This window comes from Pleurodeles waltl, chromosome 11 (assembly GCF_031143425.1).
Source record: "Pleurodeles waltl isolate 20211129_DDA chromosome 11, aPleWal1.hap1.20221129, whole genome shotgun sequence".
In the NCBI taxonomy this organism is placed as follows: domain Eukaryota; kingdom Metazoa; phylum Chordata; class Amphibia; order Caudata; family Salamandridae; genus Pleurodeles; species Pleurodeles waltl.
In genome coordinates, this window is record NC_090450.1 from 1005632158 (window position 1) to 1005656065 (window position 23908).

At 46.8% G+C, this 23908-nt stretch overlaps 1 protein-coding gene across 2 annotated transcripts in view; it reads right to left on the minus strand.

The window, feature by feature from the left end:
• Window positions 1-23908, minus strand: part of PIWIL1 (piwi like RNA-mediated gene silencing 1) — a 1338982-nt gene that overhangs the window by 651604 nt on the left and 663470 nt on the right. For both annotated transcript variants that reach the window (XM_069215364.1, XM_069215365.1), the window contains exon 10: window positions 9104-9230. In XM_069215364.1, the coding sequence (XP_069071465.1) occupies window positions 9104-9230 (127 nt within the window). The remainder of the gene's footprint in view (window positions 1-9103; window positions 9231-23908) is intronic.

A 23908-nucleotide genomic window follows, 5' to 3' on the forward strand; every position in this document is an offset into this window, starting at 1 on the left:
GAGCTCCCATAGCCTTTACAGCGTCTGAATCTTTTCCTGAGTTTTTCTATTGTGTGAACCTCAGGACCAAATAGGTGTTTTTTGTCAAATGGCATATTTAGCACTGCTTTTGTATTTCTGGTTTGAAACCAGAAGATATTCACCATGCATGCCTATGTATGGTTATGGCAGTATTTACGCTCCTCGCTGCTGTATCTGCAGCATCAAGAGCAGACCTTATTTGGTTGTTGCTTATTGCTGGACCTTCCTTTAATAATTTGTTGAGCTCTTTTTTGATGTTCCTTTGGCAGGTGTAGTACCAATTCCTGTATTTCGTCCCAGTGCGCCATATCATATCTTGCTAGTAAGGCTTGTGAATTGGCAATGCACCATTGGTTAGCTTTCTGTGTAGCTACCCTCTTACCAGCAGCATCAAACTTCCTGCTTTGTCAGGGGGAGGGGTATCCCCTGAAGATTGGATATTGGCCCTTTTTCTAGCAGCGCAGACAACAGAGTCTGGTGGTACCTATTGAGTGAAGTAAGCTGGGTCTGTTGGTGCAGGCTTTTATTTTTTGTCTATACGTGGTGTTAAAATTCTAGCCTTAACGAGTTCTTTGAATAGTTCGTCTGTATGCATGAGCATGCCAGGAAACATTGGCAGGCACTGGTATTGCGAATGTGTGGAGGAGAATGTATTGAAAAGGAAATCCTCTTCTAAAGGCTCACTATGCATCAGTACCCCATGGTACGCAGCTGCTCTTGAAATGACCTGTGTATATGCTGTGCTATCCTCTCGTGGCGAAGGTTTGGAAGGATAGAGGTCTGGGTCATTTACTAGTATGGGATCAGGATCACACAAATCCCAGGGATCAACTGTATCACCATGCAAATAAGTATGAGAGTGTGTTGATGAAGGCAATGGTGGTTGGCTAACGGGTTATGGTGAGAAAGAAAGTTGTGGAGAATTTTGTGAAAGGTAATGGTTTCTCCTTCCTTTAAAATATTTTTGCTGGTGGTGGATCAGTATCAAGATGTTCTTGAAATGCCAACTTTCTTTTGGTTTGTGGAGGAGGTGAAGCAATCTTCTTCCCAGTCTCTTTTTGGATATGTATCCTTGATTGTTTGGCGTCCATGATTTTGAGAATAGGCTCAATGTCTGAATCTTCAGAAATATATTCTGATGTTATAAGCGATTTAGAGGACTGTTCATCGAATGTATTTGAGCTCTGCTTTAATCGGCTTGAAAGTCCTTGTTCCTCTGTATGAGAACATTTTTTCGGCTCCAAAGTTGACACCTTTTTCGGTCCCGAAGATACAGCCTGTGGTTTGGGGCTCCGAAGCTGGATGTTGAACTTTTGACTCCGAAGAGTATGGATGCCGGTTGGATGTGGAGCTTTTAATTGATTTGCTCATCTCTGGCATCGAAACGGGTGTGGTCCTTTTCGGCGCTGAACCCAAAGTCGGTCTCCTATGATTTTCTTTCGGGTGGAACCATGGCTCTCTGGCAGTGGTGCACCCAAGGCCTTAACTGGTCTTTTGGTAGTGTGTGCAGGGGCAGTTGTACTCACATGCTGAGCCGCAGTGATCAGATGACTATGTTCATCCGAGTCTGCTTGAGAGTCTCTGTCCTGAATGGAAACTGACATCTGAGCCTGTTCTTCTACGGTGTGGATGTATTCTGTATTTTTCGACTCCATCTCAAGTCTTCTGGCTCTCCGGTCACAGTGTCTTTTTCGACCAGAACAACCGACAGGCATCACAGTCTTCTTCTCGATGCTCAGGAGAGAGACAGAGATTACATACCACGTGTTTATTTTGTGTGGCATCGAGGACAGAATCAGAATGGAGTCCGATCCATCAGGCTTCAGCGGGGTAGGCCTGAACAGGCCAGAGATGGGTGCGCACGCCCAAAAGGGCGTATTCTGGTTTTCGACTGTACTATCGGCTCGACTATACATGGAAACACTATCAAAATAATACCAATGGTGAAATAGAGTTATTATAAAGTTTCCGAATCGATAATCTCAGAGCAAGAGTAAACACGTCTGAACCCAACATCAGAAAGAAAATCTAACAGAGGAGTCAATGCCCATGCGCACTATTACCAAGAGGAGTCGTCACTCGATCCCGTGACTCGAAAAAAAGACTTATTCGAAGAAAAACAACTTGTAACACTCTGGGCCCAAACACTAGATGGCGGAATCTATGCATAGCATGTGTGTCTGCAGCTACACATGCCATTGAACACACACACACACACACACATATATATATATATATATATATATATATATATATATATATATATATATATATATATAGATATATATAGATATATATGGAAAATGTCACTTGCCCAGTGTACATCTGTTCGTGGCATTAGTCGCTGCAGATTCACATACTGTGCACATCCCGCCATCTGGTGTTGGGCTCGGAGTGTTACAAGTTGTTTTTCTTCGAAGAAGTCTTTTCGAGTAACGAGATCGAGGGACTCCTCCCATTTCGGCTCCATTGCGCATGGGCGTCGACTCCATCTTAGATTGTTTTCCCCGCAGAGGGTGAGGTAGGAGTTGTATATGCTAGTAATAGTGCCCATGCAATGGAGTGAATACGTATGTACATAATGTAGTTTAAAGTAATATATTTACAAATATACAAATGTTCAAGATCAACTTCTAAACGGCTACAGGCTCCCGGGGAGGCGGGTGGGCGCATGTGAATCTGCAGCGACTAATGCCACGAACAGATGTACACTGGGTATATTTTCCGTTCGATGGCATGTGTAGCTGCAGATACACATGCTGTGCATAGACTAGTAAGCAGTTATCTCCCCAAAAGCGGTGGTTCAGCCTGTAGGAGTTGAAGTTGTTTGAAACAATGTTTGAGTACTGCTTGGCCTACTGTGGCTTGTTGTGCCGTTAGCACATCTACACAGTAGTGTTTGGTAAATGTATGAGTCGTAGACCATGTAGCTGCCTTACATATTTAGGTCATTGGAATATTTCCTAGAAAGGCCATGGCAGCACCTTTCTTTCTAGTTGAGTGTGCCTTTGGTGTAATAGGCATTTCTCTTTTTGCTTTAAGATAACAGGTTTGAATGCACTCAACTATCCATCTAGCAATGCCTTGTTTAGAAATTGGATTTCCTGTATGAGGTTTTTGGAAAGCAATAAATAATTGTTTTGTTTTTCGAATTAGTTTTGTTCTGTCAATGTAGTACATTAACGCTCTTTTGATGTCTAATGTATGTAGTGCTCTTTCAGCTACAGAGTCTGGCTGTGGGAAGAACACTGGTAATTCTACTGTTTGATTTAAGTGGAACAGTGATATGACTTTTGGTAAAAATTTAGGATTTGTCCGTAGAACTACTTTATGCTTGTGTATTTGAATAAATGGTTCTTGTACGGTAAATGCTTGAATCTCACTTACTCTTCTTAAAGATGTGATGGCAATTAAAAATGCAACTTTCCATGTTAAGTATTGCATTTCACAAGAGTGCATGGGCTCAAAAGGTGGACCCATGAGTCGTGTTAAGACAATGTTGAGGTTCCATGAAGGAACTGGTGGTGTTCTTGGTGGTACAATTCTCTTTAGGCCTTCCATAAATGCTTTTATGACTGGTATCCTAAATAGAGAAGTTGAGTGCGTAATTTGAAGGTAAGCTGAAATTGCTGTAAGATGTATCTTAATGGAAGAAAAAGCTAGCTTTGACTTTTGCAAATGTAGTAAGTATCCTACGATGTCTTTGGCAGATGCGTGTAAGGGTTGAATTTGATTATTATGGCAGTAATAAACAAATCTTTTCCACTTATTTGCATAGCAATGTCTAGTAGTAGGTTTCCTAGCTTGTTTTATGACCTCCATACATTCATGTGTAAGGTCTAAGTGTCCGAACTCTAGGACTTCAGGAGCCAGATTGCTAGATTCAGCGATGCTGGATTTGGGTGTCTGATCTGTTGTTTGTGTTGCGTTAACAGATCTGGTATGTTTGGTAGTTTGACATGAGGCACTACTGAGAGGTCTAGTACTGTTGTGTACCAAGGTTGTCTTGCCCATGTTGGCGCTATTAGTATGAGTCTTAGTTTGTTTTGACTCAACTTGTTTACTAGATATGGAAGGAGTGGGAGCGGGGGAAAAGCGTAAGCAAATATCCCTGACCAACTCATCCATTACGCATTGCCCTTAGACTGATCTTGTGGGTACCTGGATGCGAAGTTTTGGCAATTTGCGTTTTCCTTTGTTGCAAATAGATCTATTTGTGGTGTTCCCCAACTCTGGAAGTAAGTATTCAGTATTTGGGGGTGAATCTCCCATTCGTGGATCTGTTGGTGATCCCGAGAGAGATTGTTTGCTAACTGATTCTGAATTCCTGGAATAAATTGTGCTATTAGGCGAATGTCGTTGTGAATCGCCCAATGCCATATTCTCTGTGCCAGGAGACACAACTGTGTTGAGTGTGTCCCTCCCTGTTTGTTTAGGTAATACATCGTTGCCATGTTGTCTGTTTTGACAAGAATGTGTTTGTGGCTTATTATGGGTTGAAATGCTTTCAGCGCTAGAAATACTGCCAATAGTTCTAAGTGATTTATGTGAAACTGTTTTTGGTGAGTGTCCCATTGTCCTTGGATGCTGTATTGTTTGAGGTGTGCTCCCCACCCTATCATGGAGGCATCTGTTGTTATTACATATTGTGGCACTGGGTCTTGGAAAGGCCGCCCTAGGTTTAAATTTATACTGTTCCACCATTGAAGCGAGGTGTATGTTTGGCGGTCTACCAACACCAGATCTAGAAGTTGACCCTGTTACCACTGTGATGCTAGGCACTGTTGTAAGGGCCGCATGTGCAACCTTGCGTTTGGGACAATGGCTATGCATGAGGACATCATGCCTAGGAGTTTCATCACCATTTTGACTTGTATTTTTTTGTTTTGGATACATGGCCTGTATTACATTGTGAAAAGCCTGAACCCTTGGTGGACTTGGAGTGGCAATCCCTTATGCTGTGTTGATTGTCGCCCCTAAGTATTGCTGTGTTTGACACAGCAGAATGTGTGACTTTGTGTAGTTGATTGAGAAACCTAGTTTGTGGAGGGTTTCTATGACATACTTTGTGTGTTGTGAACACCTTTCTAGAGTGTTGTTTTTGATTAACCAATCGTCTAGGTACGGGAACACATGTATTTGCTGCCTTCTGATATGTGCAGCTACGACTGCCAGGCACTTTGTAAAAACTCTTGGCGCAGTTGTTATTCCGAATGGCAACACCTTGAATTGGTAATGTATCCCTTGGAATACAAACCTTAAGTACTTTCTGTGTGAAGGATGTATCGGTATATGGAAATATGCATCCTTTAGGTCTAGTGTTGTCATGTAGTCTTGTTGTTTGAGCAGTGGGATTACGTCTTGTAATGTCACCATGTGAAAGTGATCTGATTTGATGTAGGTATTTAATGTTTGGAGATCTAATATAGGTCTCAGACTCTTGTCTTTTTTGGGTATGAGAAAGTACAGAGAGTAAACTCCTGTTCCTTTCTGGTGTTTTGGTACTAATTCTATTGCTTCTTTTAGTAGCAATGCCTGAACTTCTAGTCCTAGAAGATCTATATGTTGTTTTGACATATTGTGTGTTTTCGGTGGGACGTTTGGAGGGAATTTGAGAAATTCTATGCAATAACCATGCTGGATAATTGCCAGTACCCAAGTGTCTGTTGTTATCTCCTCCCAATGTTTGTAAAATTGGCTTAGTCTCCCCCCCACAGGTGTTATGTGTTGAGGATTTGTGACTTGGAAGTCACTGCTTGTTTTGAGGGGTTTTGGAAATTCCCTCTATTTTTTTGGAATTGTCCCCCTCTATATTGCCCCCAAAAACTTCCCCGCTGATATTGGCTTTGATAAGTGGGCCTTGCTTGTGAGGTTGTGGCCTCTGTAGGTTGACCTCGAAACCCTCCCCTAAATTGTGTTTTGCGAAATGTGCCTCTGCTTTGTGGGGAGTAGAGTGCGCCCATGGCTTTGCGGTATCAGTATCTTTTTTGAGTATTTCAATAGCAGTGTCGACTTCCGGCCCAAACAACTGCTGTTCATTAAAGGGCATATTCAGCACGGCTTGTTGTATTTCCGGCTTGAATCCCGATGTACGCAACCATGCGTGTCTCCTTATCGTTATTGCAGTATTTACTGTCCTTGCAGCCGTATCTGCTGCGTCCATTGATGACCGTATCTGATTATTGGAGATACTTTGTCCTTCTTCTACCACTTGTTGTGCCCTTTTCTGGAACTCTTTGGGTAAGTGTTCTATGAAATGCTGCATTTCGTCCCAATGAGCTCTATCGTATCTTGCCAAAAGTGCTTGTGAATTGGCAATACGCCATTGGTTTGCTGCTTGTGCTGCAACTCTTTTACCCGCAGCATCGAATTTGCGACTCTCCTTGTCTGGAGGTGGTGCATCTCCCGAGGTATGAGAGTTTGCTCTCTTGCGAGCTGCCCCAACAACCACAGAATCTGGTGTTAATTGCTGCGTAATATAAACAGGGTCTGTTGGCGGTGGCTTGTACTTCTTCTCCACCCTTGGAGTTATGGCTCTGCCTTTTACAGGATCCTGAAATATTTGTTTGGAATGTTTTAGCATTCCCGGGAGCATAGGTAAGCTTTGGTATTGGCTATGAGTGGAGGAGTGTGTATTAAACAAAAAGTCATCCTCAATTGGTTCTGAATGCAAGGTGACTTTATGAAACGCTGCTGCCCTTGAGACTACCTGCGTGTAGAATGTACTGTCTTCAGGTGGCGACGGCCTCGCAGGGTAACAGTCTGGGCTGTTATCTGATACAGGAGCATCATAAAGGTCCCATGCATCGGGATCATCTTGACTTATTGCAGTATGAGTCGGGGATTGCATCAGTGGTGGAGTGGCTACCGGTGATGTGTGCATTGATGGTGGTGGAGATGGTGGTGGAGTTGTTTGTCTTGCCACCTTTGCCTGTGGCTGCTTGTCCTTTTCTTGAAAGGCAAGTCTTCTTTTCATCTTAATTGGGGGAAGAGTGCTTATCTTCCCTGTGTCTTTTTGAATGTGGAGCCTTCTTTGAGTGTAGTCTGGCTCAACTGATTCAAGTTCCTCTCCAAACTTATGTCCTTGCATCTGGGAGGACAATCCCTGTTCCTCTGTGTAGGAACCTGTTTTCGGTTCCGAGGCTGGATGTTTCGGAATCGAAATCTTTGCGGTCGCCTTTTTGGGCTCTGAGGAAACCTTTATTTTCGGCGTTGTGGTGTCTCGGTGCCGAACCATTTCGGTGCCACTGTCTCGGTGCCCAATCTGCTTGGAGCCGCTGTCTCGGGCCAGAGATTGTTGTGTGGCAGTATCTTGACCGGAGTCTGATGACTTTGCCACATGCATGCCCTTTTTCGGTGCCGATGATCGGTCACCTATTTTTCGGGTTAAGCCATGGCCTGTTGGCGGTGGCGTCCCCTGGGCTTCTGTTGTCTTCTCGTGAGTTTTATGTTTCGACGTCTTACTCACGGTTTTCGGCGTGTCTTTGGGATCGAGCTCGTCCGAGTCCGATTCCTGGATGGAGAAGGTTTCTTCTTCCTCCTCTAAACGCCCTTGTCTTGTCGGTGCCGACGCCATCTGCAGTCTTCTTGCTCTTCGGTCTCTTAATGTCTTCCTCGACCGAAACGCTCGACAGGGTTCACAGGTATCCTCCTTGTGCTCTGGAGACAGACACAAGTTACAGACCAGATGCTGATCTGTATATGGATACTTGTTATGACATTTTGGGCAGAAGCGGAATGGGGTCCGTTCCATCAGCCTTGAAGAGACACGTGGCCGGGCCGACAAGGCCCCGATGGGGGATCGAAAAAACCCCGAAGGGCCACCGGAGCTCTTCAAAAGTCGGTGTCGATCTGTTGTAACTAACCCGATACCGAACGCAAACAATACCGACGATTTTTCCGAGATTCTTACTAACTTTCCGACCCGAAACACAGAGCGAAAAGGAACACGTCCGAACCCGATGGCGGAAAAAAATCTAAGATGGAGTCGACGCCCATGGAGCCGGAATGGGAGGAGTCCCTCGATCTCATGACTCGAAAAGACTTCTTCGAAGAAAAACAACTTGTAACACTCCGAGCCCAACACCAGATGGCGGGATGTGATCAGCATGTGTATCTGCAGCTACACATGCCATCGAACATATAGATATATATATAGATAGATAGATAGATAGATAGATAGATAGATAGGAATTACCAATCCAGTTGGGGGACTGCCTATAGGTAACCTAGTTCAGTGTTAATATAATAGAGTACCTTTATTTTTTCAACACTTTTTGGTTCTTTCTGGTGTGATAAGTTGCTGTGTGTCTGCTGTGGTATTTAAGTGCTTTACAATCAACCACAGCTACCTCTAGAGAGCCCTGGCTAACTAGACGCCTTCATTCACTAATAGGAGTTGCCTGGACCTGGTAAAAGGTGTCAACATATGTGCCCACCACACACCAGGCCAGCTGCCTACATGGACAATTCATATACAAATGCCTTTGCAGGAAACACAGACATTCATAATAAAATAAAAATGTGATGTGCTTTAAAAAAAAAAAAAAAATTGTGAAAACTACTTGGAATTCAGTCCAGTCATTTGTAGTATGCATAGGAGACAGAAAAATGTAACCACTTGGTGGCAGCCATCTGTGAGGTCTAAATCTTCCACTGTAACTGATCCTATAGAGCAGTGGTTCCCAACCTGTGGTCCGGGGACACCTGCGGGTCCGCGAGAGCCTAGAAAATTAAAAAATATCATTAAATATTGACAAATTAGGTCCCCAGCTTCCAGTAATGACTAAGGCGGGGGTCCCTGAGTTCCATTAATGTTAAAGTGGGGGTCCATAGAAATCAAAAGGTTGGGAACCACTGCTATAGAGCAAAAGGAGCACTTCTGGCATAACCCAGTGATGCGAGCGTGGTTCATATCAGAAAAGAGAATTATTGAACTGAAAATTCTACCATAGTACCAGTTACTAACAATTTCATTTAAAACACTCATTGCAGCATGTTTCTGAGTCAACATGGTACAGGTGCACACAACATTGCTCATATTTACTTTGTGCTGCTAAACAATAAAATATTTAATTTGTACCTGTGAGATAGCAGAACTCTGGAATTAGGATTATTGGACCAGGAACACTTCCTTCTGGGCCACGCTTTCTTTTTGGCTGACTCACAATTGCAGGTTGACTAAGATCAGTGATCTCAAGGTTGTATTGCTGAACACAAATAAGAAATTTAACCAAAACTAATAATTGCAACTCATCACATTACAGCATCACAATTTTCTGCACGGAAAGTGTTAAGCAGAGAGTGTAATACCCTGATGTTATGGAACACTTGGTAGGGAAATAATTAAAAACACCAATGGAATCATTTTTTAACACTACTTCCTTTTCTTTACAAAATAATGCTGATAGCCATGGTTTTCATAGGTATGAGAAGACCATCTAGATACTTAAAAATTAACGGTTTCCTTTTTCGAACATGAATCCTCCTGAAACTGACAAATTTGTTCATTTGGTTCCAGGTATCCATTTTTAGACTTGTCAGATAAAGTCTAACAGTGCGCCAGAGAGAGGGACAAGGGGTCAGCCTCTTCCAGCTGCAGCTTGTTTAAAGTGTCATTGAGATTTCATATCACCCAAATGACAGCCACATGGAATTCCAACACTCAATCACAACTAACCTAGCTTTTTCTTACTACAAACATTACGGATTGGCCTACCTCAGAAGCCAGTGAAGATAAGCTCAACTGACGTACAATTTGACCAAGCCGCCCTTCAGATTTTGTTTTAAAAAACATCTTCTACTAGTAACATCAAAATGAACAGGTGTATTAGGTTTGACAAGAAAAAAAGCAAATAATATAAAACACCTTGTGGTATGCTGTCAGGTGAAATAGAAAACGTAAATAATAGAGCAGTATGGGAGATAAAGGCTAGATTAGCTAAGGGAAGGGTGCATGGTATGTGAAAAAAGGTAAATTGGTAATGAACGGTTCAATGGCTTACGTCACTGGGGCACATCAGCATTGGGGAAAAGCTCCAGGTAACAAGGCAAAAGTAACATTGATATGGGAGGGTTGATGGGGCCACTGCCAGGCCTCTTTTCCCCAGTTCCACACAATGAAGACGAGATATACAAAGTTGAGATGAGTCATTCAGAACATATTGTAAAGTATAAACATGTACAGTTCCAATATGAGGAATTATCAAGGTGGAAATGCTCCCCTAGATTAATTTGTTACACCTCAACATGCATCCTTGGGAAAAATAAGCAAGATACGTGAGCTCAAAGGTACACAAATAATTCCAAATGAAAATAATAGCATAGTGAAGAACAAAACTTGATGAACAGGTCTTATCTTCATACTTGGAGGAAAGGTCCCATCACTTTTCAGAGATGGCAGCTGTGAGGTAATGAGGTGTTTTTATGGTGTGGTTGTGCGACGTGACCATGAAATACACTTACCAACCACTTTATATCCAGTAGGTTTCATCCGTATAACCTTCACCTCAACCTTCAGTAACTGTGGTACTGAACAGCAAGGCGCAGACACAGGAACAAGTGTAAAGCATTTAAACAGCACCAAAACAATTTATAAATCAAACACGACACTCCAGAAGTCAGAAACCAATAAAAAAAAAATAGACTATATTTTAATGAGAATTTAGACACTAGAATAAAAAAAAGATCCAGAGGGTTCCTGAGATACAGATTTCACAATCAAACAAAACCAATTTAACCCAAACACAATCAAGGCTGGGCAAATTCCCTGAATTAGGCATTTAGAATTTTTTCTAAACAAAACTTAGGTAAGCGTTAATGCAATCAGTTAGAATTGCTTCAGGCAACCGACTCCAGCAGGGACTATCAAGGTCCTAGAATAGTAAGGAGCAGTCATTTAGCAGTTTCAGGAACATTATCAGCATTGCAAAGGATTCCTATGGAGTGGTCCAGACGTAAGGACAAAGGAAGCAGATAGTGCTCCAAGGATGTTGTAGATGATGCTGTTGATGGGGTCTCCCTGCAGAGATTCTTCGTTCCACAAAGATGGTGAGGGGGTACTTGTTACAAGGTCAACTTCCCACAAGCTTTTATCAGGTCTGGCCGAAGTCCAGTCACCCAATGTCGCTGTCACAAGCGAATCCTTTCTGGGGCAAAAACCTTTGAGGGTCCTAGCAACTCTCCAACAGCAATCCTGAGTTTAGCAAACTCTGATGTAACTGTGTGTGTCGAGTTTTGATCCTCAGACATGGTGATAGTGTGAGAAACTGGGACATTGTTGCAGTACTCCCGCCCCGACCCACTCAATCCCCCCCACCCCACTTTTGCCTGGTTTATGGATGCAACTTGGACGTGCACTGGGATCCTAATAACGAGGTTCCCGGTGCCAGTGTTCTTTCCCTAAGCATTACAAAGGTAATTGGCAACACCTTTTGCTGCCACTATAAGTCCCTAGTAAATTGTACTTAGGTACCCAGGACATGGGGTCCTAAGGATTGGCACCTGAGGGCAGCAGCACTGATTGTGCCACTGTAGGAAGTTGCCTCTGTCTATACTATCTCAAATTGAGAGATAGTGTGCACAGAGTCCAAGGGTTCCTCTTAGAGGTAAGATAGTGGCAAAATTAGACAATCCTAATGCTCTATTTTGTGGTAGTGTGGTCGAGCAGTAGGCTTATCACTGTTAAGCATTTGTTGTACACACAAGGGCAGTAAATGAGGGACACACACTAAAAGACTTAACTCCAGGCCAATAGTTTTTATATAGAAAAACATACTTTCTTAATTTCTTTTTAGAACCACAAGTTCAAGATTTGAAGTAAATACATAAAATGCAAGGTACTCTACACAGGTAAGTTAGGAACTTTGAATTAGAGCAATAGCATACACAGTTTTTGTAAAAACATGGCAATAAGCTATTTTAAAAGTGCACACAGTGCAAAAATCAACAGTTCCTGGGGGAGGTAAGTAATGGTTAGTTTGTCAGGTAAGTAAAACACTTACAAGTCTCAGTGCCTGGGCATAGGCAGCCCACAGTTGGGGGTTCAAGGCAACCCCAAAGTTACCACACCAGCAGCTCAGGGCCGGTCAGGGGAGAGGTCAAAGAGGTGCCCAAAACACATAGGTGCCTATGGAGAACAGGGGTGCTCCAGTTCCAGTCTGCCTACAGGTAAGTATCTGCGTCTTCGGAGGGCAGAACAGGGAGGTTTTGTAGAGCACTGGGGGGGAACACAAGTAGGCACACAAAACACACCTTCAGCGGCACAGAGGCGGCCGGGTGCAGTGTGCAAAGCAGGTGTCGGTTTTGTATAGGATTCAATGGAGGGACCCTGGGATCACTAGCAGTGCAGGCAGGGTACAGGGGGGCTTCTCTGGCCAGCCACCACCTGGGCTAGGCAGAGGGTTGCCTAGGGGTCACTCCTGCACTGAGGTTTGGTTCCTTCTGGTCCTCGGGGCTGCAGGTGCAGTGCTTGGTCCAGGTGTCTGGTTGCTTGTTACAGGCAGTCACTGTGAGCCTCTGGATGCTCTCTGCATGCATCACTGTGGGGGTCAAGGGGGGGGGGGGGTCATCTCGGGCTACTCACAAGGTCGCAGTTGCCTGAGTCCTCCCTGTGGTGTTGGTTCTCTGGAACTCGAGCCGGGGGTGTCGGGTGCAGAGGGTGAAGTCTCACGCTTCCGGCGGGAAGAGTGAAGTCATTAGGGAGGAGCCAAAATGGCGGCCGGGACGGTCGCTTGATCTGAGCGCTCCGTCCCCGGCTAGCTCAAAGAAGGCTACGGGGGTTACCAGTGCATAGTCTAAAGAACGAGGTGAGGAGGGCACCTGAGAAGGGGAGGAACACCAAAACTAAGCTGTGGGGAAAAGCTTTTGGAATGCTAGACAACTCTCCCCCCCCCCCCCCCCCCACCTCCTCATTAACACAAGAGGGCAAGATTGATGCGGACCGCGTGCTCCCGTGAGCTCGGACTAATTAACCAGCACAGAACGGACGGCTGGGGAAGACCGCGGGCGCGTGGCCTGCCCTGGACTCCCCTGCAGTGGGCCCCTGCCGCGACTGTCCCTAACTGCACGAAGCCCATCTGTGGCACCTGGCGTTCGTCCTGATCTGCGGTCTCTCCCGAGCGCCACCACCTCTCCCGGCCCTTAAACACTCCTCCCCTCTATCTGAGGGAGCCTCTGGCACCAAGCCCTGCCATCACACAGGAGGAAGCGATTGTTCCCTCCCAGATTTTACACCCTCCGCACACTCCGGTGGGCACGGAGGACAGTCCCGCAAGAACTCAACGCCGGAATATCGAATCAATTAATGACTGCAGCATTTGTCATTGAATACCGAGGCCACAATAGGCCTGAATAAGGCTAAACTGTCCCTTGGCTTGGCTGGCCAATCTCACGCTCTTAACGCCAGATGTGTACTCCATGCCCAGGCCACTCAGTAAAAGTTTAAAACAGCGAATCAGGAAGATTAAAAGTGCGAAATCACTGCAGATTGGGAGGTAATCTCAGAACAGCCAAAATGGCCGGCAGAGCCAAATCAACCAAGAACCCAGACCGAACCACTCAAGTGATAACGCCTACCGACCATCAATCTAGCCCATCCCTACAGTCACTGGAAAGCACACTTCTTGCGCACTCTGCTCAGTTCGAGAAAGTATTGCAGGCAATACTGGACACTAAGGAGGTGATTCTCACCCTGGCGGGCGGCGGAGGCCGCCCACCAGAGTTCCCCCCTCCAAAATACCGCTCCGCGGTCGTGAGACCGCGGAGGGTATTCTGGCTTTTGCACTGGGCTGGCGGGCGGCCGCCAAAAGGCCGCCCGCCAGCCCAGTGCAAAAGAGCCTTCCCACGAGGACGCCGGCTCAGAATTGAGCCGGCGGAGTGGGAAGGTGCGACAGGTGCAGTGGCACCCGTCGCGTATTTCAGTGTCTGCAAAGCAGACACTGAAATACAAAGTGGGGCCCTCTTACGGGGGCCCCTGCAGTGCCCATGCCATTGGCATGGGCACTGCAGGGGCCCCCAGGGGCCCCACGACAACCCATACCGCCATCCTGTTCCTGGCGGGAGAACCGCCAGGAACAGGATGGCGGTATGGGCTGTCAGAATCCCCATGGTGGCGCAGCGAGCTGCGCCGCCATGAAGGATTCTAAAGGGCAGCGGAAAACCGGCGGGAGACCGCCGGTTTTCCGCATCTGACCGCGGCAAAACCGCCGCGGTCAGAATGCCCTGCGGGGCACCGCCAGCCTGTTGGCGGTGCTGCCGCCAACCCTGGCCCCGGCGGTCCATGACCGCCGGGGTCAGAATGACCCCCTAAGTCATCTTTGGAAGGCAGAATCGATGCAGTCGCGCAAGACTTGAACCTATTACGAGTGGATGATCGAAGCCTAGCTGAAAAAGTGAAAACAACTGAAGCTGCAATAGCCGACCTAACTCCAATAGCGCAAGGGAACCAAAAACAGATTCAGCGCATGGATGAGGAGCTGAAGATACTTTGGAGAAGATCGGAGGAAATGGAGAGCAGGGCGCGCCGCAACAGCGTGAGGTTTCTGGGCTTTCCAGAAAGTATGCGTCAACCGGAATCAGAAATTTCCCTAGAGCAGTGGCTAATCAAGGAGGTGTTAAATGGGGCTCCATCCAAGTTTTTTTCAGTCAAAAGGGCTTACAGAATCCCGGGCAGACCTCCGGCTCCCGGCCAGTCCCCCAGGCCATTGATTGCCAGGTTTTTGAACTACAGAGACCGAGACGTAATATTGCAACAATTCCGCAGTAAGGGCCCATTCAAGTATGAAGACTCTAACATTAACGCTTACCCAGACTTTACGCAAGAGGTGCAGAACCAACGCAATTCTTTTGTCAAAATCAAGCAACGCCTACGGGAACATAACATAAAATATGCCTTGCTCTTCCCAGCCAATCTAAGGGTAGTGATGGAGGACCGTACTCATATTTTCACCAACCCCGAAGATGCCTGGACATGGGTGCATGCCAAGGGCCTTGCACACCCCCGGGAGGACGATGAGGGGGACGAGAAATGGCAAAAACCCGCTGCAAGGAAGCGATCCAAAAGGCGCACCAGAGGCCAGCCCAATGATTGGCAAGCAGCAGAAGAAAGAGCAAAAGTGCTAAAAGAGACGCCGTTACACATGCAAAGTCACAGTACAACAGCTAGAGGTCTTTCAGAGCTGGGATCGGACTCAGACACGGCCAGCTCCGCATCCACGATAACAGGAGAACTAGGCGGGCCGAAGGTCACCCCAAGAACCGCGGACGAACTTTAAACTATTCGTACAGGCCCAGAGAGACTTCCAGTGATAATGCTTGTAACTTGAAAATTTGCAGAGACTTTGCGGCATTGCCGAGACTCGGGGACAAAGTGCCTTCAACAATATGCATCTTTGTTATAAACACTAAGCTAAGTGATTGGTGGCATAAGAAGGTGGTACATGATGGATGGGCGGGGCCAGAGGGAACAGATTTATGCCAAGGGCGGGCGCCTGACGATATTGGCAGACTAAGTTTGCGGCACGATGTGAGCCCCTTACAAGAGCCACATCTGTACGATATGAGAATCCCACTATGCAAATCCAACTGGATAAGAGTTATTTCACACATTTTTAAGTTTTGTAGTTTCACTGTACCTGTAAGTAGTATAGGCGGTGTTTAATTAGGGGGGTGGGGATTAACAGTTTAGTAGAAATGCAAGGACCGGAATTACTTAATGCACAAAATATATACCTGCACCCGCTATATTTAAATATCAGCTATAGAAAGGCAGGGACCAGGCGGGCCAACTTTAAAGCCCAGACCCTCAACACATCCCCAGAACCCCACATGATGTCTTCCCGAAATAATACTAAAAACCAGTATATTATATTAACATGGAATATCAGGGGTCTTGGGGCGCTGAGCAAACGGGCTAGAGTGCTCGACTTAAAAGACTAGGAGTGCATATCGCTATCTTGCAAGAGACACGCATGTTAGAGGGGGACCTACGCGACCTGCGCACGAGGTGGGGAGGCCAGTTGATAGGCACAACATACTCGGCCTTTGCAAGGGGGGTGTTGATCTGGATAGCGGCAGGAGTTCCATTCCTCTTGTCATCACACAAGATAGACCAGGGAGGGAGGTACGTAGTAGTGGAGGGCAGGCTAGACGGCAGACAAATGGCGGTGGTTGGGGTATACGCTCCAAACAGTGGCATCATGGGCTTTCTCACCCCAACGTTGCTGTCCCACCCCATGCCCCTAGCCATCTAGGGCGGTGATTTTAATAGTACCCCATCAGCAACATTGGACAGAACCAGTGCCTACCCGAGCACACCAACTAGTAGGAAGCCCATAGGTCCCCTGCAAGAATGGGCAAACGTTATGGGACTTCACGACATATGGCGACTAGGCCACCCAGAGCAAAAAGAATATTCATTTTACTCAGTACCACATAACACTCACACTAGAATAGACATAATATGGGGTAATCACGAATTAGGGGCACTGGTCACTGAATCTGAATACTTAGCAAAGACGATCTCGGATCATGCGCCTCTGAGAGTAACACTGAATTGGGGTAGGACACGTCAGGCAATCCCCACTTGGAGATTCCAGGCGGAGGCTCTACAAGATCAAGCATTCGCCACAACATTGGGGAAATCTATAGGCCAATATTGGGAAATAAACGCTATGTCTGCAACAACTCGGGCGATAGAATGGGATGCCCATAAGGTAGTAGCACGCAGAGTATGTATGTCCACTACGTGGGGAGTGAGACGCTCTTTACAGGCGGAAATTAGCAAACTAGAGAAGGAGCTAAGGATTGCGGAAAAAGCGGTAGCACTAGGGGAAATCTCTAGCACTGTCCTCAAAGAAAAGCGCTCAAAATATAATGATGCTGATAGCAGGCTCCGCTGTCACGACTACAACTATTATTTAACTAGGTTGCAAACGGAAGGAGATCGATCAAGTAGAATGCTAGCATGGCTACTCCGCGAAGATAGACAGCAAGCCCCGATAGGTGCCATCCGGGTGGGCGCGCATGAGATGGCTACTACACAAGTAGAAATAAACGAGACGTTTAGGAATTACTACTCAAACTTATACACTAAACGCACCTCATGCACAGTTACACAACTTGAGGTTTTTCTGGCAGACTCCCTCCTACCCCAACTATCACAAACAGATAGAGATGCAATCGAAACCCCCATAACAGAAGAAATACAACTAGCCCTTGCACAGCTGCCCAGGAACAAAGCGCCGGGCGCAGACGGCCTCCCCTCGGAATATTATAAAGCCTATCTACCCAGCCTGAAATCCCATCTGCTGGGAGTGTTCCAAGAGGCGTGGACTAAAGAAAGCTTACCTATATCTCGAAGGGAAGCTATGATAGTGGTACTCCCTAAACGGGGCTGAGACCATACGGATGTTAAATCTTATAGACCATTATCGCTATTAAATACAGACTGCAAAATATTAGGCAAAATATTAGCTAATAGATTAGCTCCCCTCATGCACTCATTGATTCACGCAGATCAAAATGGCTTCATCCCACAGCGTAACACCTTCCTAAATATTCGCAGATTGCTGAGTATAATAGGAGACACCCCCAAGATTGCACAAGAGAAAATGGTGCTCTCACTAGACATAGAAAAGGACTTTGATACGCTGGAATGGGACTTCCTGATGGCCCGCATGGGAATAGGCCCTAATTACATCCGTTGGGTCCGGACATTGTATTCTAATCCAAGTGCGAGGGTGAAGTCGGGCGGGGTGATTTCTGATAGTTTCCCGATCTCCAGGGGGACACGGCAGGGATGTCCCCTATCCCCGCTATTGTTTGCCATAGCAAAGGAACCGTTAGCAGCAAAAATACGCCTCATGGAACACGAATGGGGAATTATTAGGAATGGGTTATATCACACGGTCTCATTATATGCAGATGATGCTTTGATATATATCAGGAACGGTTGTGCAGTTATCCCATCTGTAATATCTTTATTGGCTGAATTTGGAGGCCTGTCTGGCCTTGTGGTAAACTGGGAGAAGTCCTGTGTGTTCCCCCTGGCAAAAAGGCCCCCAATAATCAAAACCCCCCAGAAGTAGGGCACCTAAAGTGGTGCCCGACAACATTTAAATATCTTGGGATAAACATATATCATGTCATAGAAGACTTAAGAGACGGGAACCTGGGGAGGGCACTAATTTCCATAAAAGGCTCCCTACAATTCTGGAACAAGCTCCCGCTCTCGCCACCCGGCAAGGTGGCAATTGCCAATATGTTGATTCTACCTAGGCTCCTATATTATTTTGCGGCCCAGCCGATAACTATTCCCAAAAGTTTCTTCGGCAACTTAAATACAGCACTACTACAGCTCATTTGGGGTGGTGGCAGAGCACGAGTGGCGCTAACCACATTGCAATGCCCGCTGGATAATGGTGGCCTGGGAACTCTGAATTTTGAAAGATACTATGCAGCCGCACAACTTCAGTGGGTCCAATACTGGATCCACAGACCAGAGCAAGCAGAACCCAGGAGCCTAGAGCCTCGGCGGAACGGGACCCCCCTCATAAATTGGCTGACGTCTAAGCCCTCCAAAGCGGTACTGGTCAACCCTTTGCTTGCAGTTGCGCATGCGTGTTGGACTAAATATGTGCAAAAAGGAGCGGATAAGCTTCCTTACTCCCCACACATACCACTAAATTATCTATTGGCGGGTGTAGGAGGCTGGACTGGCTTGTAGTGAGTACCAAGGGGTACTTGCACCTTGCACCAGGCCCAGTTATCCCTTATTAGTGTATAGGGTGTCTAGCAGCTTAGGCTGATAGATAATGGTAGCTTAGCAGAGCAGCTTAGGCTGAACTAGGAGACGTGTGAAGCTACTACAGTACCACTTAGTGTCATATGCACAATATCATAAGAAAACACAATACACAGTTATACTAAAAATAAAGGTACTTTATTTTTATGACAATATGCCAAAGTATCTTAGAGTGTACCCTCAGTGAGAGGATAGGAAATATACACAAGATATATATACACAATAGCAAAAATATGCAGTATAGTCTTAGAAAACAGTGCAAACAATGTATAGTTACAATAGGATGCAATGGGGAAACATAGGGATAGGGGCAACACAAACCATATACTCCAAAAGTGGAATGCGAACCACGAATGGACCCCAAACCTATGTGACCTTGTAGAGGGTCGCTGGGACTATTAGAAAATAGTGAGAGTTAGAAAAATAACCCTCCCCAAGACCCTGAAAAGTGAGTGCAAAGTGCACTAAAGTTCCCCTAAGGACAAAAGAGTCGTGTTAGAGGAATAATGCAGGAAAGACACAAACCAGCAATGCAACAACTGTGGATTTCCAATCTAGGGTACCTGTGGAACAAGGGGACCAAGTCCAAAAGTCACAAGCAAGTCGGAGATGGGCAGATGCCCAGGAAATGCCAGCTGCGGGTGCAAAGAAGCTTCGACTGAACAGAAGAAGCTGAGGTTTCTGCAGGAACGAAAAGGGCTAGAGACTTCCCCTTTGGTGGACGGATCCCTCTCGCCTTGGAGAGTCGTGCAGAAGTGTTTTCCCGCCGGAAGGACGCCAACAAGCCTTGCTACACGCAAATCGTGCGTTTGGCGTTTTTGGACGCTGCTGGGGCCCAGGAGGGACCAGGAGGTCGCAAATTGGACCTGCAGAGAGAGGGGACGTCGAGCAAGACAAAGAGCCCTCACTGAAGCAGGTAGCACCCGGAGAAGTGCCAGAAACAGGCACTACGAGGATGCGTGAAACGGTGCTCGCCGAAGTTGCACAAAGGAGTCCCACGTCGCCGGAGACCAACTTAGAAAGTCGTGCAATGCAGGTTAGAGTGCCGTGGACCCAGGCTTGGCTGTGCACAAAGGATTTCTGCCGGAAGTGCACAGGGGCCGGAGTAGCTGCAAAGTCGCGGTTCCCAGCAATGCAGCCCAGCGAGGTGAGGCAAGGACTTACCTCCACCAAACTTGGGCTGAAGAGTCACTGGACTGTGGGGGTCACTTGGACAGCGTCGCTGGATTCGAGGGACCTCGCTCGTCGTGCTGAGAGGAGACCCAAGGGACCGGTAATGCAGCTTTTTGGTGCCTGCGGTTGCAGGGGGAAGATTCCGTCGACCCACGGGAGATTTCTTCGGAGCTTCTGGTGCAGAGAGGAGGCAGGCTACCCCCACAGCATGCACAAGCAGGAAAACAGTCGAGAAGGCGGCAGGATCAGCGTTACAGAGTTGCAGTAGTCGTCTTTGCTACTATGTTGCCGGTTTGCAGGCTTCCAGCGCGGTCAGCGGTCGTTTCCTTATCAGAAGGTGAAGAGGGAGATGCAGAGGAACTCGGCTGAGCTCGTGCATTCGTTATCTAAAGTTTCCCCAGAGACAGAGACCCTAAATAGCCAGAAAAGAGGGTTTGGCTACCTAGGAGAGAGGAAAGGCTACGAACACCTGAAGGAGCCTATCAGCAGGAGTCTCTGACGTCACCTGGTGGCACTGGCCACTCAGAGCAGTCCAGTGTGCCAGCAGCACCTCTGTTTCCAAGATGGCAGAGGTCTGGAGCACACTGGAGGAGCTCTGGACACCTCCCAGGGGAGGTGCAGGTCAGGGGAGTGGTCACTCCCCTTTCCTTTGTCCAGTTTCGCGCCAGAGCAGGGGCTAAGGGGTCCCTGAACCGGTGTAGACTGGCTTATGCAGAATTGGGCACCTCTGTGCCCAACAAAGCATTTCCAGAGGCTGGGGGAGGCTACTCCTCCCCTGCCTTCACACCATTTTCCAAAGGGAGAGGGTGTCACACCCTCTCTCAGAGGAAGTTCTTTGTTCTGCCATCCTGGGCCAGGCCTGGCTGGACCCCAGGAGGGCAGATGCCTGTCTGAGGGGTTGGCAGCAGCAGCAGCTGCAGTGAAACCCCAGGAAGGGCAGTTTGGCAGTACCAGGGTCTGTGCTACAGACCACTGGGATCATGGGATTGTGCCAACTATGCCAGGATGGCATAGAGGGGGCAATTCCATGATCATAGACATGTTACATGGCCATATTCGGAGTTACCATGGTGAAGCTACATATAGGTAGTGACCTATATGTAGTGCACGCGTGTAATGGTGTCCCCGCACTCACAGAGTTCAGGGAATTAGCTCTGAACAATGTGGGGGCACCTTGGCTAGTGCCAGGGTGCCCTCACACTAAGTAACTTTGCACCCAACCTTTACCAGGTAAAGGTTAGACATATAGGTGACTTATAAGTTACTTAAGTGCAGTGTAAAATGGCTGTGAAATAATGTGGACGTTATTTCACTCAGGCTGCAGTGGCAGGCCTGTGTAAGAATTGTCAGAGCTCCCTATGGGTGGCACAAGAAATGCTGCAGCCCATAGGGATCTCCTGGAACCCCAATACCCTGGGTACCTTAGTACCATATACTAGGGAATTATAAGGGTGTTCCAGTAAGCCAATGTGAATTGGTAAAATTGGTCACTAGCCTGTTAGTGACAATTTAAAAGTAATGAGAGAGCATAACCACTGAGGTTCTGGTTAGCAGAGCCTCAGTGAGACAGTTAGGCACCACACAGGGAACATATACATGCACACCTATGAGCACTGGGGCCCTGTGTGACAGGGTCCCAGTGACACATACATATAGGCCACAAACCTATGAGCACTGGGGTCCTGACCAGCAGGATCCCAGTGACACATAACAACCATACTGAAAACATAGTGTTTTCACTATGAGCACTGAGGCCTGGCTATCAGGATCCCAGTGAGACAGTGAAAACAGTGACAAACACCCTGACATACACTCACAAACAGGCCAAAAATGGGGGTAACAAGGCTAGAAAGAGGCTACCTTCTCACAGCGGGGACTGCAGCTGGAATGCAAGCTGCAAAGCTGTGGAGTGAAGCAGGAATACAGACAATAGGAGACTGCTTTGAAGACGGCAAATTAATGACGTTCGAGGCTCTCCAAGGCCCTTACGGAGATAAATCCGGGTCAGTTCCTGACATACCACGCCGTATGTCACGAAATTAGAAAAATATGGGGGGTGGGCACTTCGGAACCAGAAATTTCCCCAGTGCTCCACCAGCTTCTACAACACAGCGATCAAACAAAAATAATATCCAATCTATACAGAATCCTCAATAAGACTCCTGATCCACAGGCAGGGAAAGCATGGGGTAGATGGAATGCAGTACTCCCCACCCCGATCCCACAGACAGACAGGCCAAAGGCCTTCTCCCACATCCAAGGCGTGTCAAGGAATCCCAGATTTAGATATACCCAATTCAACTACACGCATCAAACATATCTTTCCCCAGCCAGAATAAAGCGCATGTTCCCCGATTCAGTACCAGTATGCCCAAGATGCAAAACACCGTCAGCACCCTTCTACCATATGGTATGGGATTGCCCTAATATACAAACGGCCTGGGCGGAGGTGGTAAGGGAAGTATCTGAGCTAACGGGACTTGCACTGATAGCAGACCCTGGGTCCTGCCTCCTGGGATTGAGAAAGAGACCAAAAAAACAAAGACACCTGCACAAATTTATAGACTTGGCCTTTTTAATGTACAAAAGATTAATAGCAATACACTGGAAAGCCCTCAAGGCTCCCGATTTGAAATCCTGGTACTTTCTAATAATACGTTGGGCTCGTACTGAATACCAGGTACTAAAAAGGATGGTGCGCGAAGGGCGACAACACACAGGATGCTCAACTTGGGAGAATCTGGTAACAAAACTGGAGGCCAAAAACGATGATGCCTCCTTGAACTGGGGTACATATACTCGCAATAACCACGACATAAATCCCCCTGCATCCCCCGTTACGGAAACAAAGCCCATAGGGCACCCAGGCACCACAGCGCATGCACATCATCTCTTTCCCTCTCTCTAGTAATAATAATCCACCAAATCTTCGTCACCACAGCACCAGAGACGCATGAGGAGCAGGAAACCAGGGTTGCTATCTGCATATACTAATCCGGATGGGGCCCTCATTAGGAAGCCAGGGAACCCACGCACGCAATACAAGGCCCACACTGGTCACGAGCGAATGCCTATATTAAATAAATAATAAAGGATAAACCCCTGGAGGGTGCAGTCAGAAATGATACTGTAAAACTAGAAGTGTTCCGTGATGTGCACATTGGGGGGGTTTGAGATTGTTAAATGACCTAGATATTAGTTATTGTATTGGTTTATCCTGTGGTTAAAAATTGAACAATTTGTATTATATTTTGAAATATAAAACCAATAAAAAATATTTAAAAATAAAAATAAAAAATAAAAAAGAGTGAAGTCATTAGAAGTTGAAAGAAAGTTGCAAAGTTGTTGCTTGTTGTTGAGCAGAGCTGCTGCTCACAGGAGTTTCTTGGTCCTTTGGTTCAGGGCAGTCCTCTGAGGCTTCAGAGGTCGCTGGTCCCTGTCGGATGCGTCACTTTTGCAGTCAGGAGACAGGCCGATAGGGCTGGGGCCAAAGCAGTTGTCATCTTCAGTCATCTCTGCAGGGCTTTCAGGTCAGCAGTCCTTGTTTCAGGTTGCAAGAATCTGATTTTCTGGGTTCTTGGGTGCCCCTAAATAATAACAATGGCTACTGTCCTGGAGGGTGGCTACACCCTCTCTGCACCTCCTCCCTGAGGGGAGGGGGGCACATCCCTAATCCTATTGGGGGAATCCACCAATCTCAAGATGGAGGATTTCTTAAGGCAGGGGACACCTCAGCTCAGGACACCTTAGGGGCTGTCCTGACTGGTGGGTGACACCTCCCACGCCACCAGCTTGCTTTGAAAGGCACATTTGGTGCCCTCCTTATGTAATCAGGTTTGCACCAGTCCAGAGACCCCCAGTCCCTCCACTGGTGTGAAACTACACGAAGGAAGGAGGAGTGACCACTCCCAT